Below are 16258 nucleotides of genomic sequence, written 5' to 3' on the forward strand. Positions count from 1 at the left end.
CGAGATCTGCCGTATGCCGGTGCGCACCCTGATCAAACTCCAGTTCTCGTGCGAGCCCTTGCATAAAGTCATGGCTGAGTATTTGTGCGCACGAATACTCCATAGCCATTGGCGGTCCCACGGAACACACCCCTATTCTTTTGTGATGTCTCCTCTGTACTATGTTAGGCAGCTCAAAGTATATTATTAGCCGATCCATCTACACATCCATTGTACCTAGGTCAGCCTCTTGCAGAACTTGATCTTCACACTAGGCGCTACTCCATCCCTCAAATACATACTTTGTCTGAAGTGAATACAATCCATCAACATGAGATGATTTATCAAACAATGTCACTTACTCTTCTTACACATGGGCCCATCCATATCGATGCAGAATTTGCATCTCATTAATAATGCAAAGTTCCCCACGCTCTTCATTCCCAGCACCCGACACTCTCCAGCTGTCTATCCGCCTTTGAACTACTACTTCTTTCAACCACGTAGTGATACCCAACCGGCGTAGTCGATTAACCCACAGCCCTTGTAAAATCCGTTTCGCAGACAGCCAGTTCATCATCGGATGCGTAGCTGTATATGCGGCGCCACTATACCCAACCCTCACCAAAGGGTTCAAATAAACACCCTTTTCCACTGACAGTGGGTTGTCTGTGTGGATAAGACAGCACTCGGAGCCTTCAAGATGGTACTCCGCTAGGGAGTCGGGGATACCTCGGAAGTGAAGCGGGGAGCTGGCGATGAATGGACTTGCAGGCATCGCCACTAGAGATATGTTAGTTTATCCACTTTATAGAATGGAGGCCAGCGTACCCATGCCGTTCCAACAACTCGCCACAGGAACAGGAGACATATTTTTCATTGCATGTCGCGATTCCGCAGAGCTGAAATAGGGCCACGTCTGCATAATAGATTCATGACCCTTACTATCCCGGAGAGCAAATGTGTCATAGTAGTCCGGAGGACTGGAGAAATCCAACGAGCAAGCAGCAGCGTATTCGCCGCCATTAGTATCGAGAAGTTTGAGGACGTCGCTCGGCTGGTTAACGAAAGAGAGTCTTTGGTTAGAATACACCTTCGCAGAAGACAAGCTGACTCGTACTCACCGTGAACACAACGTCATTCAGAAACAGAATCTTATCGAAAGTGATACCCTGCCGTGCGAGATCCTGCAGAGGCAACAAGCTCAAGTTCCGTATCCGCGCTAGATACGGCACTCGCCGTAGTTGTTTCTGCCCATCGGGAGTGCGAATCCAGCCCTCGCCATCCGCAGGTGCGGCTAATTCATCTTCATGTGTTACAGGCGACAAAGTGATATTCCGGGGTACCCGCATTCGTTCGAGTTCCCAGTCCAGTTCTCTCAATGCGCCTTTCGTGTTATCGTAGCTCCCGCTTTCGTATATGCTGATGAACACATTTTCACGACCAAGCTTCAAGACCAGCTGGGTGAGTGCCTTGCTCCAATGACTGCGTAGAATGAGCTCATTGTTCCAATTGATGCTTGCAATATATATTCGTTCTTGTTTCTGTGGCCGGCGTCGGAGGGCAGTATACTCGGCTTCGTAAATTCGGTGCTGAATCAGATGTATTTCGGCTAGATTCCATATTGCGAAGATTATAATCAGAGCCCGGGCGATGCGATACCGGAGGACTCGTCGGGAGGTGGACAAAATCGTCATGGAAAGCGAGGGTATTGGGGAGATTGGTGCTTTGGTGTCAACGTCGGGGTCGGTTGCGATGTGCGCGATATGGTCTTTTTGACATACATGACTGGAGATGTTCGAGAGACCCTGGATAGAGGATATTCAATATTGCTAGAAGGGAGAACTTGGCAATCAAGGGATGTTCCAAGATCAATGTGAGAATGTATACTTCCCAAAGCAGAAATATCAACGATGATCATCGACGAAAGGAGTAAAACAGTTATTCGCCGATCGTCGTAAAGGAATTGTGACAGCCTGACTTTGAATCTTAATATGGTTGAACGCACGTGGAAGTATAGAAATGGTTCCTATGTTAATCTGAACAAGACAAAAACAATGATGAAAAGTGGTATACAAGGGATGAAACCCAGGAAGAAGTCTCAACCCAGGAAATGCAAAATAGCCGTCATAACAACCGCAATGCCAGCTACTCTCTTGAATCCCAAATGGCACCGGTTGCCCGCCCCTGTCTGACTTGCCTCAGGAGCTAACGCCGTCGTACTAACTCCACCCTCAACCCACGGCTGCCCAGGCAGTGAATCCGAGCTCACGCCGATCTCCGCCGCGCTAAGGAGCTGGTTTTCGAGCATCTCGCAGTCGAGCCGGTTATCGTTCTCGGGTATGCTGTTGGTGACAGAGATTGGCAGGTCAAAGACAGTATAATAGTCAATCCCATTCCAGCGGAAAGATTGGTGCATGGAAATGTTGTATGTCCCGCGTGCCGAGTCCTTTGAGCCAGAGTCGTCTCCCACGAGACACTCGGGCCAAATCCAGTTCACATGTTTGACGGTGGATGAGGGCTCCAGGTCCAAGATGGGACCGACGTAACTTGTGTTAGACGCGGGCTTTGTGCCGTTGGAGATGGTCAAGTTGTGCGACTCGGAGGTTAAGAAGAGTGTGATGTCGTGGAAGCGGGTGGACGAGTCGGGTTGAGTTGATGCCGGCCACGGTAGTTGGCCATTGCCGGACACGTCGATTGCAATTTGAAGGTTGTCTAGGAAATTAGCAAAGGGTCGATATATTCTGGTGTATTGACTTGCCTCCTCCGAGGGGCGTGTTAGGTTGTGGCGCATCGACAATTGCCAGTCCTGGCGTGTAGATTTGGCCGTTGACGATGGTGATGTTGACCATGCTTTCCAAGTCTAAGATTTTAATCCAGGTCTGTAGTATTTTTTTCTTCTTTTTCGCAGAAACACAACCTACGCTGTCGTGTTCTTATTCTCTTTGCGCTAAGGGGCTCATTTCCGACAGCTCCGCCGTTGTCCTTAGCGTATTGGGATTAATTTTATTTCTTCGGATCATTGGTCTGGCTATGTCTCGAAGTTGCTAATTATCCTTCCTCGATATTAATCCTAGTCAATAGGGGTACATGGCACATTTGACCACTGCTCATTTCAAACCTATATTTGGGAGGATATAGTCGTCTTCTCCGCGGTGCATCATACCAGTCGATAGTGACCGAGTTATCATTGAGGTGTTTCTGTAGATCATGCTATATATTTTATATTTTATATACATCTTCTGACAGGAACCCCCCAACGTTGTCCATGCCTTTCTTCCCCGTTTCTATCCACCTTACCTGAATCCCCCTTCGATATCGGCATTTTTCAACCTCATGTGTAATCAACGCCTATTGCTATTGTGTTTATCTTTGTACGTAGAATCAGGAATTACTCGAGTTGCTCCTCATTACTCTAGATATTTCTTGTTTTTATTTTGGCGGAAATCATTGAAAGGAATATGAATTTTTGGATTGGTCAGTAGTACACTAGATCACCTAGTTGTTGAGCAAGTGTTGTCCACTTGCTGCGGCTTGATGATAGTGGTGGTAATAGGTGGTGCTTCTGGCATCACGGCATTATCCTCGACGGTAGACGATGGAGGGGGGAGGCGTGTTCAGCAGATGCCTGGCTCGGAGCCGCCAGGGCATCTTGGTTAGGTGTGATCACGGGCTCCTCATCCCAGTTCATGTCAATGTCTTCGTCGGTGACCAGTTCCATAGTATCCTGCGACCCATCTTCCTGCAGCGGGGCGGCGGCAAGTTCTTGGCCCTTGGGTGAACTAGCCCGCGACTGAGTATCGGTCCACTCGCTCGGAACGGCACGGTCGGACCCACTCAGAGTCGGCTCAGGGACAACATGCACCCTCCGAACTCTCTCAGTCCACAATGGCGTAGCGTGGGCTGACTTGATTTGGGCTGGCTCACTAGGAGCAGGCACACCCAAAACGTCGTCGGACACATTCACTCTAAGCGAGGTGGGCTCCGGGGCAGCTTGAGTCGGCTCGGGAACAGCGGGCTCACTCAAAGCTGCCTCAGTCCGCACCTGCTCGGTCTTGAAAGTGTCGATTTCATCCGAATCAGCTTGAGCCGGCTTGGGAACAGCGGGCTCACTCAAAGCTGAAGCGGGAAGAACCTGTTCAGTGGCCTCTAGGGCAACTCGAGTCGGCTGGGGAACAGCTAGCGCACTCATAGCTGCCTCAGTGGGCGCCTGCTCGGTATGCCGGGGCGACTAGAGGGATAGCGTAGGAGGAATGGGCTATGTCGGTGCCGTGATCCCGTGCGGGGGACCCTGGTTGTTGGTGTGGGGAATGGCGGGGGTGGGGGCACCCGCCATTTGAAACCCAATGACGCCGTTACGGCGGGCTGGTGCGTGTGGGTTTGCCATCACGAACTGCGAGATAGGTTAGATATGATGCTCGAAAGCTTTTGCAAAGTGACTGAACTCACTGTCTCGAAATGGCAAACAGAGACGCGAGAGAGGTTTGTAAGGGCCCAGAGACTGGGCACGAATCTATGCGACGATGCGTTAGAAAAGGTAGACAGCTTACTCGGAAGGGTAGTTGGCACTAACCAGCAGATCTTTTGTGCACTTCGCAGATGAACCACGAAGGGAAAGGATGGGATCTGATGAAATCTCTGATGATAGAAAAAAGAAGAGAGGAGAAGAAGAAGAAAAGAGAAGTTGAGAGCAAAGGGGGTGGGCGCGAATCTGTGCGAAATGCGTCGGGAAAAGGTAGCCGGGTTACTTGGAAGGTTAGTTGGGACTAACCATCAATGGCAATGGTATTGTCTCTTAGTAGATGCTTCTCAGGCTGAAAAGCAGATAGATCGAAAGAGACGATGATAAAATGGTTTCCTAGCGTCGAGGCCTAGGGCATAGGACGAGGTTTTGCCCTTCGGATTTAGGCGACGGGAGAGAACGGAGGACGGAGGAAGGAAGAGGAAGGAGAAGCGAGTATTTATAGTCCTAGAAACCATGTTAGTAGAACACAAGGGGTAAGTAAGAATGAGACGAACTCACGAACGCAAGGCATGGGTATATATAGTGCCATTCGGTGAAGATGTGGAGATGTGGAGGGGTTGTAAGAAGAGAGAAGATGAAGAAGGAAGAAGATGGTATTTATAGCTCACAGTTCTAAGGACCACGAAATTACTCTGCTACCTGATACTTAGGGTATCTTCTTCGTTTATTATTTATCTATCCATCACGTCTTCACCTTGGTATGATCCATTTGGTAATCTCAGAGTATATATACAAACCTTCTATAAAGTGCGCATACAATACCTAGGTATATTCTAACCCGAAGATACATGTGTCTTTGTATATCACTCTACTCTCACTCTCATCTCAGTCTATTCTCACTCTCCTCTCTAGTCACTTACTGTACATTCTGCTATTATTCCTTACTTTTGTTCCTAATGATCTTTACTCATTATGTGAGTTAGCTAGGCTAGAAGACTGCCCACTTTTATCGTTCATTTTCGACTCGCAAGGTGTCTAGGGGAAATCATGGCAAGCCTACCAACAATTACCCTTGTTATTCAAGGTCTGAGGGCTGTTAAGCAAAGATGAGGATGATTTGCAGGCGAGTCTGGTCGGTTCAAGGCATCTACTTCAGATGCTAGTTGTATGTTGTTTGTCTGTACGTATGGAGCTATTACCTTGGTACATATTATGTTATGCTGATGTGCGTGTTATAGGTAAGATGTATCGTGTACATGTGAACCATAGCAAATGAAACGCTGGATTCCCGTATCAATTTCTCTTTCCTCTGCCTCCCCATTCACGTTAGTCAAGGCTAGGTGTCTATGGTAGATGATGCGCTTCATGGCTGGTCGGGGTACGATTTTGTAAATATGGCTCGGATATACCGGATACGAAGTTAGAAGTTACTCCATTCTAGGTTATTCCATTGCAATGTTCACGAAAAGATGTCCTAAAGAGAAAGAGAACGGAACAAAAAGGTATCAAGCACGAAACATATTAGACGCGATCAACAAACAGTAGCGAAAAGGCTTTTCCAGAAAATAGATATGGGGCAACAACCAGTGTCTTCACCATAAAGAAAAACTCTTGGACACAGAATGAGGAGAAAAGGATCACCGTTTGTCACCCCAGAGACCAACAATGCCAATAGAAAGCGCAATACCAGACAACCAAGTGCGCGCGCGGTGGAGCCGGCGCTCCCGGTCCATCTCGCGCTGAACGGTCTCGCCATTCAGGTCTTCCTCAGCCTCAACCACGACAAGGTCTTCATCCTTCTTTGTGGTCGAGTCCCGGACAAGGGAGAAGTGGGAAACGTCGCGGATGACAGCCGAGGCCCAGTTCTTGAAGCCGAGGTGACGGTTGAACCAGTAATCAACACCGTGGGCACCGATTGTAGAAAATGCCCACAGCCAGACCATGTATGGGTGTCGGCGGCGCGGAGAGGACAGGCACCATGCGAAACAGAAGCAGCTGTTGGTCAGGAAGGAGAGGCGCAGTGCATATCGGCGGGTTAGACGCTTCACTTCGTTTAGGGAGCGGGCGGCGGTTGTCGCTGTTGGAAGGAGCTGTAGAGCCGGGATTGTAATGTTTGATGTGGAGTAGGAGAGGCCCTATAAGTTTGAGAGGGGTTGTTAGTCTTGTTGGCCATATTTTATGATGCGATAGATGCGGTTGACGTACGGTAAGAAGACCGAGGGAGACAGTGCCAACAAACTTGCTGACGCTGATGGGACAGGCCATGTTGCAGAATAAAAAGCTAATCACTTGTCTCGGATTTTGTATTCAATGAAAACAACGAAGTCCGAAATTGGTCGAGTCGAATATTCGCGTCAACAATGCAAAGAAGAGAGACGGTTCTTTTTCGGTGACGTCGCGGTCCGCCCACACGCCAGCCAATCAGCGGGTGGCCTTTCTTCATCGCAATGAGAGGAATCTATATGTTCTTTCTATGATAGATTAGTGGCACTATATATGTGTGGATATAAGCGTGGTCTAACTTATGCTTGATTTAGTGTTGAATTCTATGTATGCGGCTGTATATAGGACGCAGATCGACGTCTATGTGAATATATATGAGAACGTCTTATCGCTGGCCAATTTTCACGGTGTATATGGAACGACAGGAAAACAAACCTTCTCCTCCTGGAACTCTTGCGAACTTATATTTTACATTGGTCCCCGCGTAAGCAACAAAGGTTCCAGTTTCGGAACTAACTTCTGGTGATTCCATATGTGCAGCTGGCGAATTACTGGAACAGAGAAAATGTCCCCAAGTATGGGGTGCCCCAACACGTACTTCGCATTAGTGCTGGGCCCGAGAACAGTGACCAACTGTTAGCAACTGTCGCCAAGGCACTTAAGGAAGTGGAGCTGTTTGAGTCGCAAAACACTGCCTAGCTTGTTGATTTTTGAGAGCGCAGTCTAGTAGATAACCAATTCGCTTTAGAAAAATAGATGTACGTATACACGTTTGCGAATAACAGCAAGCATAGTTCCCTTGACTCTGAAATAGTCGGATACATGTATGCCTGGACACCTAGATACGGGCTGATACAGTCTATGAAGAATGAATGAATCCCTAGAGGGTGATGAAGGCGCGATACACAGATAATGAGGACTGAGTACCACTATCATTCTCTACATACAGCGTATCAAAGAAAGTGTTGGCTGTAACAGCTTTGGGATAATTCCTCAAAAGCTTCCAAGGTGGCATATTCGCATAATATCTTATGCATTACAAACTTGGGCGCATAAAGTTCATAAATGCATAAATCCGTGAAGCCGAGGTCCGACTGTGGGGAAACGGGTGTCATTAAATCACCTGGGGCCGACCTCCTGAACGTCCCCCAAGTCCCCCACAATCTTTAGACTGAGTTATCCAGGGGTGTACATAGTAACCAGAATGCCGCTGCCCAAGACAGAATACTTGAGTGACTCTTGGAAGGATGGGATCTTCGGTAAGCTCTCTTTTAGCCCGTCGCCACCGCACCCACGCTAATTCCTGATCCAGCAAACAAGGTCGTCTTCTGCACAGGTGGCGCGGGCACTATCTGTAGTGCCCAGGTCCGGGCCTTAGTACACCTGGGTGCCAAGGCCTGCATCATTGGCCGTAATGTAGAGAAGACCGAGCGCGTTGCCCAGGACATCGCGACAGCGCGACCCGGTGCCAAGGTGATTGGCATTGGTTCCGTGGACGTGCGCAAGCTCGAGAATTTGCAGCAAGCAGTTGAGCGCTGTGTCAAGGAGCTAGGAGGAATTGATTTCGTCATGTACGTTGATATAGTAACTTGACGGCAGTCTTCCATTCTCAATACTGATAGTATCCGACAGTGCTGGAGCGGCGGGTAACTTCCTCGCCTCCATCGAGCAACTCTCGGTCAACGCTTTCAAATCAGTAATGGATATCGACGTCTTGGGCTCTTATAATACCCTCAAGGCGACCCTTCCGTACCTAAGGGAGTCAGCAAGCAAGCACAGAATGGACTCAACGACTCGTGAGTGCACCATTGGGTGAATCCCGAACCTCTGTCTATCGTTGCAACTGACAATCCTTCAGTTCAACCATCACCGGTTGGAACCGGTGGAAGAATCGTCTTCGTCAGTGCCACCATTCACTATCGGGGTATGCCTTTCCAGAGCCATGTATCGGTTGCCAAAGCTGGTATCGATGCCTTGTCGCACAGTGTCGCAATCGAGTATGGTCCTCGCGGTTTGACTTCCAATATTATTGCGCCCGGTCCTATTGCGCAAACTGAGGTTAGTATAACCCTCAACAGTGTTATGCGTATGGTAAAAATTGGTCCACTTACCATTCTGCAGGGTTTGGAACGCCTGCTACCAGCAGATGCCCTGGAGGCTTACACCAAGGCCCAGCCGCTGGGCCGCTTCGGCCATGTCCGCGACATCGCCGATGCCACGGTGTATCTTTTCTCAGACACTGGCAGCTATGTCAGTGGTCAAACGCTTGTTGGTGAGTTGTCAGATAACAACAACGTGATGGACGCTCCATACTGACACTAAACAGTTGATGGTGCAAACTGGCGCATGTCAGCAGGCGGTGCTTCCGGTGGGAGCCTTTCTTACCCAGACTTTTTACTTTCGGGAGATGAAGTACCCAACGTGACCGGCAAGAAATCTAAGCTTTGAGCTACTGAAATCATGCACAAGATATTGATAATACATCGGATCATTTTGGATAGATAACACTACGTATAACTACATGGATTTGACAGATAGACATTATATCCATTCATGACATTTCTGATGTTGTCGCCTTGACTAGATCAACCCAAGTTGCTGTTATCGCATGCCCAAAGTGCTGTGCCCTGTCTTCACTCTGCAAAGCACTCCTCCCGACACTTGTATGTGTGACAATACTATATAGCAAACCCAAAGCGACCCGTGCTCCATAGACGCTAAGATGGTGCAATGGCTTTCTTCACCGTTGCTAGCTGAGGAGCGGGGAAGGCATGGATACACTCTGTTATTTAGGCTTGGGAACAAGATTTCCCCGTTTGAATGGATGTCTTTCTTCATGTTGTGGAAACGTCATCTTCACAGATGCCCCTTGCCTGTATAATTGGGTGTTGGGTGGTTTTCGAAATTATGAAACCAATAGGGGTGAATCGTCACATTGAACATCCTTCGCTGGCGGATCAGACCACTTCCCGGATGTTTGCTGCGAGGGCTGCTGGTAGTTTGAAGCTTCCTGGGCGTCTGGACAGGGGATTTGAAGCGGAAACAGTGTCAGTCTCCTTTGCACGACAGATATTTTGAGTAATTCGGCAAAATGAGACGCTTACCTCCACCCCGTACCGATGAGAAAATCAAGTGGAATGGGATCCCTGCCATGGGAAGGTCAACGGGTATGACTACAAAGGTCTCGTATCGCGGTTGAGGGTCTGTTAGAGACAGTTCGGTTGTTAGATCATCAATTGCGTCAACTGGGACACGAGATCTTGGGAAAATGGTCCAAGGTCGATCTTGACATTTGGGTCGTTTCGCTTGATGGAGTATCTCCATGATGCGAAGGCCGTCGTGTGATTGTTCGCAATGTAGGCTAACCCAGGTGGGCGCGTCTGCTTTGACTCAAGCGTAGATCCCCACGGACAGCTTGCTGGTTGGTGGCCGGTGCTTGGTTCGCTTGACGGATCCGGCCCGTACCATGCTCGTATGTATTTGTGCTGTTGTGGGACCGAGGGACCGCCCATCCCCCCAAAACGGCTCTAGGGATATGATTTTCCTGTTAGCAATGACTCCCAGTGTAGGAGGGCTTGAAACGCAGTATATTCATATGCCAGAACAGTAGAACCCACAAAAGCGTGCAGATCGTCCCGTGAATGCGTGACGACGAGAGTCGGGGCAGGACAACTTTTTTGACCAAGAATCATGGTGACAGTAGCCCCCGCCATGACTATATTTTAGAACGTAAGTAGACCTGGCGGTACGCAATCGCCAAGACTTCCAAGCTTTCGTTAGACCATGGAAGGAAAATCTACTCGGTAAACCGAGTGCACTGGCCTTCGGCAAGCCGAGAACAATTTAGCCGCAACCACATGGCGCAGATCTCGAGGGCATGTATGTCAGCGAGCTACTGCTGGGAATCTCTACGTAGAGCTAACTCTAGAAAAGGTACAATTGAATAGACACATATTCAGAAAAGATGTAGACTGTATTGCTGGATGAGACATCCTATTCCTAGAAAAAGAGCATTCAAGGGACCAATGAGACATCCCATTGTTCTCTTTATTGGAGATCTCATAATAGCCATTGTTGGAGAAAGACCCTGCCATCAATAAACAATGGGGAGCCTATTGATTGGTCTCAGGAGGTGAGACCAAGCCATTGAGCAGGTCATTGACCCAGAAGGTGCCAGAGCCTCACCAACACGTCGCGTGTCGAGGCCTACCTATATCTTCTCCCCTTTCCTCTCAACTTCTCTTTCTTCTTCTCCTCCTCTCTTCTTTTTTTCCATCATCAGAGATTTCATCAGATCCCATCCTTTCCCTTCGTGGTTCATCTGCGAAGTGCCCAAAAAAACTGCTGGTTAGTGCCAACTCCCCGTCCGAGTAAGCTGTCTACCTTTTCTAACGCGTCATCTTATAGATTCGCATAAGAAATCTCCCCCCGCGTGCCTGTTTGCGTTGCCATTTTCGAAATTGTGAGTTCAGTTACTTTGTAAGCAATTTTTTGAGCATCATATCTAACCTGTCTCGCAGTCGTAATGGCAAACCAACAGCGATCAGCCCGCCGTAACGGCGTCATCGGGTTCCAAATGGCGGGTGCCCCCACCCCCGCCATCCCGTCCCTCAACAACCAGGGTCCCCCGCACGGGATCACCCCCCTGGTGGGCCCCGACACAGCCCATTCTTCCCCCCTTGGTGTCCGACCACGACAGACATCGCGCGGAGTCACCGCGTTGAGCGCAAGTCTGGCGGATGCCGAGGCGACTATTTCTCGCCAGGAGAGCGAGCAGAACAACGCCGGGTCCCAGGTGTCTGCTCTGCGATCCCAAGTGGCGACCCATCGCACCACTCGGTTTGTTGATCAAGCGCATATAGATGCCTTGATCAACCGGTCTTACAACGACCGGGCTCGCGACATCGACCGCCAATTCCGGATCCTGGAGGACCGATTGGACCAGGTGTCTGAAGAACTCGAGCGCGCTGAAGGAAACAAAGCTGCCCTCCAAGGTCTTCAGTACGCCCTCCAAAAGGACCGGCACGATGTCCAGGATCTGCGACAGATAGTCGCAGCCGCTGAATTCAACCTGCAGCGCCAACAACGCCTTGCGGGTGCCGAGGACCGAATGAAAGGCCTCGCCAGGAACCTCAACCACATGCTTGCCGCGGCCATGCAAGCCACAAGGGACAGTCAGGTGCGGGCTCGCAGTGCTCCGACTGTTGAGTCCACCACCAACCCTGTGGGTATTGCGCGTCGTCACGTCGTGGGAAGCCAGGAACCAGGCTCCCATGGGCATGCATCTGATTTCCACCCGCAAGAGCTCGGCAAAGGGAAGGCTCGTGACCCGGGACCGCTCCTCTCTGAGGGTCCCGGTGCTGGTAGTGACGCCGAGTCCGTCGTCGACGATGGCGACTGCTCGATGAGGTCGCGGTCTGAAAGCCCTAGCGTGCTTTCCGACGTGATGTCATTGGACAGCCGCAGATCGTCGCGGGCTAGCTCACCCAAGGGCCAAGAACTTGCCGCCGCCCCGCTACAGGAAGATGGGTCGCAGGATACCATGGAACTGGTTACGGACGAAGACGTTGACATGGACTGGGATGAGGAGCCCGTGATCACAATCAATCAAGATGCCCTGGCGGCTCCGAGCCAGGCATCTGGTGAACACGCCTCCCCCCTCCATCGTCTACCGTCGAGGAGAATGCCGTGATAGTTCCTGGTCTGGCCTCTAACGCCGCCCCCTCCCTCTCTGATATTGCCCGCCCGGATCCCTCTGATATTGCCCGCCCGGATCCCTCTGATATTGTCATACCGGATGCCCCTGTTGAACCCTTGAAGCCAGCCAAAAGCCGAGGCCGCCCACACGTGCGCAAGCAATACGCACGAAATGCACGATACCAGCCATACCAACGGCGCTCTGTGCGTCGTGTCCGTCGTGCCCGTCGTACCCGTCGTGTCCGTCGTGTCAGTCGTGTCCGTCGTGTCAGTCGTGTCCGTCGTGTCAGTCGTGTCCGTCGTGTCAGTCCTACCCGTCCTGTCAGTCCTGCCCGTCCTGTCAGTCCTACCCGTCGTGCCCGTCGTGTGCCCCAGATGGCCATCGAGTCCGTCAACATGCCAGTGCGCAAACGGACAGCTGGCGTGGACAATTCGAGCGGGGATGAGCCTACCCGCAAGAAGAGGGCCACGGACAATATTATCGCAAGCAACGGATCCCGGTTGCTTGCGATATCAGACAGCTACACATGTCACACTGCAGTGAAAGTGGAAGTGCCAGTCATGAGTGTGCCAGCTGTTACGCAGCCAGCTCAGACCGATTTCAAGTACACTGAGGGTGTCTCAACCGAGCAGGTGCCGACTGAGGCAGCTATGAGTGAGCCAGCTGTCTCTAAGCCAACTCAAGCTGCCTCGGAGACCACCGAGCAGGTTCATCCCGCTTCAGCTTTGAGCGAGCCCGCTGTTCCCAAGCCGGCTCAAGCTGATTCGGACGAAATTGACACTCTCAAGACCGAGCAGGTGCCGGCTGAGGCAGCTTTGAGTGAGCCCGCTGTTCCCAAGCCGACTCAAGCCGCCTCAGAGGCCACCGAGCAGGTTCTTCCCGCTTCAGCTTTGAGCGAGCCCGCTGTTCCCAAGCCGGCTCAAGCTGATTCGGACGAAATCGACACTTCTAAGACCGAGCAGGTGCGGACTGAGGCAGCTTTGAGTGAGCCCGCTGTTCCCAAGCCGACTCAAGCTGCCCCGGAGCCCACCTCGCTTAGTGTGAATGTGTCCGACGACGTTTTGGGTGTGCCTGCTCCTAGTGAGCCAGCCCAAATCAAGTCAGCCCACGCTACGCCATTGTGGACTGAGAGAGTTCGGAGGGTGCGTGCTGTTCCTAAGCCGACTCCGAACAGATCAGACCGTATCGTCCCGGTCCAGCGAACTGAGTACATTCAGAGTGTGCGTGCTGTCCCTGAGCCGACTCTGAATGCGTCCGACCGTGCCGTTCTGAGCGAGCGGACCGATACTCAGTCGCGGACACAGGCGATGCCCACAATGCGCTTTCGCAGGGTTGAACGTCGGCCAAACTTTTACAAAGCCCTGAAGGGGTTGCAGGTCACAGCAACCTCTCGGAGGCGCTCCACCTCTTCCCTGGTGGCCAGCCCCGAAGACGCTTCGGCAGAAAATGCCGTTGCAACAGGGGCAGATTCCCGTGCGGGGGTTTCGGAAGGCGCCAAGAGGGTCGAGGATGCCGAAGACCCAAATTGCAGCGCTCAAAAGACTGCAGGAGACGTACAGGAGGAAATGGGCGGAGAAGACGCAGCGACTTCTGGTCTTCAAATGCCAGGAGCTTGGCCTTCCGACCCACCTGTCATCACTGCGTCTGGCGAGTCAGACATGCATGAGGGCTCGGATCTATTGCGGGTACTATGGACAGGAACTCGATGGGCCTCCTTTGGTGTATTCGCTATGGTGATTGTGACTCTGCTGTCGTCCCCATTGTGGCTAGGTCACCTCGAACACCTTGCGTACGCCTTTGAGGGCCCAGAGCAGTTCCTGGAGGGACTGCGCGAGGAGTATGGCTATGTTCCACTCTTGGAGTGGATTATCCATGTCATCTTGCGTAGTTTTGCCGGAGACCGGACATTGTTCGGTTGATGGCAACTGACAACCCAAAAACGATGCTTCTATTGCAAGGCAGGAAGCTGGCAAGTCCGACGATTGCCGCTTCACCTGCACAAGTGCAATTACACACACCTGTTGCGGACCCTTCGGGGTCATGTATGATGTCTTCGATAAGATATATAACCATATTTATATCGCACCCACTGCCTACCCAGGAAACTGGGTAGATCATCTATGGTGGGGTCAGAGTGATATATTAGATGGCCATGAAGCAACAGAGTCCGATACGGGACACCGCGAGCGTGTCCAGCAGGCTGACCATGCCACCATCAGCAACCGTCAGCTCCTGGGAGTGGAGAACATTACATGATCTCCTAGGAGCTGGCACGGTGGCACAAACCATGCCATCTATATGGTCAGCCTGCTGGACACGCAGCAGGAACAACGCGCCAGCCCCTGGGAGACGGGATATCACCTCCCGGGGGGCTGGCAATACAGCACAACAGCTACCACCTGCGTGTCCAGCAGGCTGACCATGCCACCACCAGCAACCGCCAGCTCCTAGGAGTGGAGAGCATTACATGATCTCCTAGGAGCTGGCACGGTGGCACAAACCATGCCATCTACATGGTCAGCCTGCTAGACACGCAGCAGGAACAACAACGCGCCAGCCCCTGGGAGACGGGGATATCATATCACCTCCCGGGGGCTGGCAATACAGCACAACAGCTACCACCTGCGTGTCCAGCAGGCTGACCATGCCACCACCAGCAACCGCCAGCTCCTGGGAGTGGAGAACATTATATGATCTCCCGGGAGCTGGCACGGTGGTCCAAATGCCACCTGCATTGTCAGCCTGCTGGACACGTAGGAGAAACAACAACGTGCCAGCCCCTGGGAGACGGGGATATCATATCATCTCCCGGGGGCTGGCAATACAGCACAACAGCTGCCACCTACGTGTCTAGCAGGCTGACCATGCCACCTTGCAACCGCCAGCTCCTGGGAGCGGAGAGCATTACATGATCTCCCGGGAGCTGGCACGATGGTCCAAATACCACCTGCATGGTCAACCTGCTGGACACGCAGTAGGAACAACTCGCCAGCCCCTGGGAGACGGAGATATCATATCATCTCCCGGGGGCTGACAACACCAACAGCGCGCGCCAGCCCATGGGAGATAGGACCATTATATGATCTCCCAGGGGCTGGCAATGGCACGACACCTGCCACTGCACGTTCAGCAGGCTGACTATGCCACTTTACAATGGCACAAACACGCTTCGATGCCATCTGCATAGTCAGCCTGCTGAACAGCCAGCCCCTAGGAGATGGGACCATTATATGATCTCCTAGGGGCTGGCAACACCAACAGCGCGCCAGCCTCTGGGAGCGGGGACCATTATATGATCTCCCAGGGGCTGGCAATGGCACAACAGCTGCCACCTGCGTGTTTAGCAGGCTGACCATCCTACCTTCAGAAACCTCCAACATGGCCAGCCTGTTAAACACGCCAGCCCCTAGGAAATGGGACCATTATGATCTCCTAGGGGCTAGCAACACCAACATCGCGCCAGTCTCTGGGAGCGGGGACCATTATATGATCTCCCAGGGGCTGGCAATGGCACAACAGCTGCCCCCTGCGTGTTTAGCAGGCTGACCATCCTACCTTCAGAAACCTCCAGCATGGCCAGCCTGTTAAACACGCCAGCCCCTAGGAAATGGGACCATTATGATCTCCTAGGGGCTAGCAACACCAACATCGCGCCAGTCTCTGGGAGCGGGGACCATTACATGATCTCCCAGGGGCTGGAAATACGGCATAAAAGCTGCCGCCTGTGTGTTTAGCGGGCTGACCATGCCACCTTCTGCAGCCGCCAGCTCCAGGAGCGGAGAGCATTACATGATCTCCTACGAGCTGGCACGATGGTCAGCCTGCTAGTCACGTAGCAGGAACAATGCGCCAGCCTCTGGGAGCGGGGACCATTATTTGATCTCCCAGGGGCT

General features: G+C 51.7%; 7 protein-coding genes across 7 annotated transcripts; 2 read left to right on the plus strand and 5 right to left on the minus strand.

Moving 5' to 3' along the window:
- Nucleotides 1–346: 346 nt before the first annotated feature.
- Nucleotides 347–1676, minus strand: N7489_010597 (glycosyltransferase family 69 protein; the record flags this gene model as incomplete). Its single annotated transcript, XM_056716346.1, has 3 exons — nt 347–762; nt 811–1036; nt 1104–1676. 3 exons carry the CDS (start codon nt 1674–1676, stop codon nt 347–349), a joined length of 1215 nt encoding a protein of 404 aa, XP_056563968.1.
- Nucleotides 1677–2127: 451 nt separating this feature from the next.
- N7489_010598 (uncharacterized protein) lies at nt 2128–2773 on the minus strand (the record flags this gene model as incomplete). Its single annotated transcript, XM_056716347.1, has 2 exons — nt 2128–2170; nt 2223–2773. 2 exons carry the CDS (start codon nt 2771–2773, stop codon nt 2128–2130), a joined length of 594 nt encoding a protein of 197 aa, XP_056563969.1.
- Nucleotides 2774–3550: 777 nt separating this feature from the next.
- On the minus strand, nt 3551–4171 carry N7489_010599 (uncharacterized protein; the record flags this gene model as incomplete). The annotated part of the gene is made up of 1 exon (XM_056716348.1): nt 3551–4171. The coding sequence occupies one exon, from the start codon at nt 4169–4171 to the stop codon at nt 3551–3553; it is 621 nt and encodes a 206-aa protein (XP_056563970.1).
- Nucleotides 4172–6081: 1910 nt separating this feature from the next.
- On the minus strand, nt 6082–6709 carry N7489_010600 (uncharacterized protein; the record flags this gene model as incomplete). The annotated part of the gene is made up of 2 exons (XM_056716349.1): nt 6082–6579; nt 6650–6709. The coding sequence occupies 2 exons, from the start codon at nt 6707–6709 to the stop codon at nt 6082–6084; spliced, it is 558 nt and encodes a 185-aa protein (XP_056563971.1).
- A 1162-nt stretch (nt 6710–7871) lies between these two features.
- Nucleotides 7872–9115, plus strand: N7489_010601 (SDR family oxidoreductase; the record flags this gene model as incomplete). The annotated part of the gene is made up of 6 exons (XM_056716350.1): nt 7872–7926; nt 7980–8238; nt 8300–8463; nt 8526–8725; nt 8789–8939; nt 8994–9115. 6 exons carry the CDS (start codon nt 7872–7874, stop codon nt 9113–9115), a joined length of 951 nt encoding a protein of 316 aa, XP_056563972.1.
- A 776-nt stretch (nt 9116–9891) lies between these two features.
- N7489_010602 (uncharacterized protein) lies at nt 9892–10380 on the minus strand (the record flags this gene model as incomplete). Its single annotated transcript, XM_056716351.1, has 2 exons — nt 9892–10194; nt 10285–10380. The coding sequence occupies 2 exons, from the start codon at nt 10378–10380 to the stop codon at nt 9892–9894; spliced, it is 399 nt and encodes a 132-aa protein (XP_056563973.1).
- An 812-nt stretch (nt 10381–11192) lies between these two features.
- N7489_010603 (uncharacterized protein) lies at nt 11193–14284 on the plus strand (the record flags this gene model as incomplete). The annotated part of the gene is made up of 2 exons (XM_056716352.1): nt 11193–12309; nt 12363–14284. The coding sequence occupies 2 exons, from the start codon at nt 11193–11195 to the stop codon at nt 14282–14284; spliced, it is 3039 nt and encodes a 1012-aa protein (XP_056563974.1).
- Between the last annotated feature and the right edge of the window lie 1974 nt (nt 14285–16258).

This window comes from Penicillium chrysogenum, assembly GCF_028827035.1.
Source record: "Penicillium chrysogenum strain IBT 35668 chromosome Unknown utg000005l_segment0_segment0, whole genome shotgun sequence".
NCBI lineage: Eukaryota > Fungi > Ascomycota > Eurotiomycetes > Eurotiales > Aspergillaceae > Penicillium > Penicillium chrysogenum.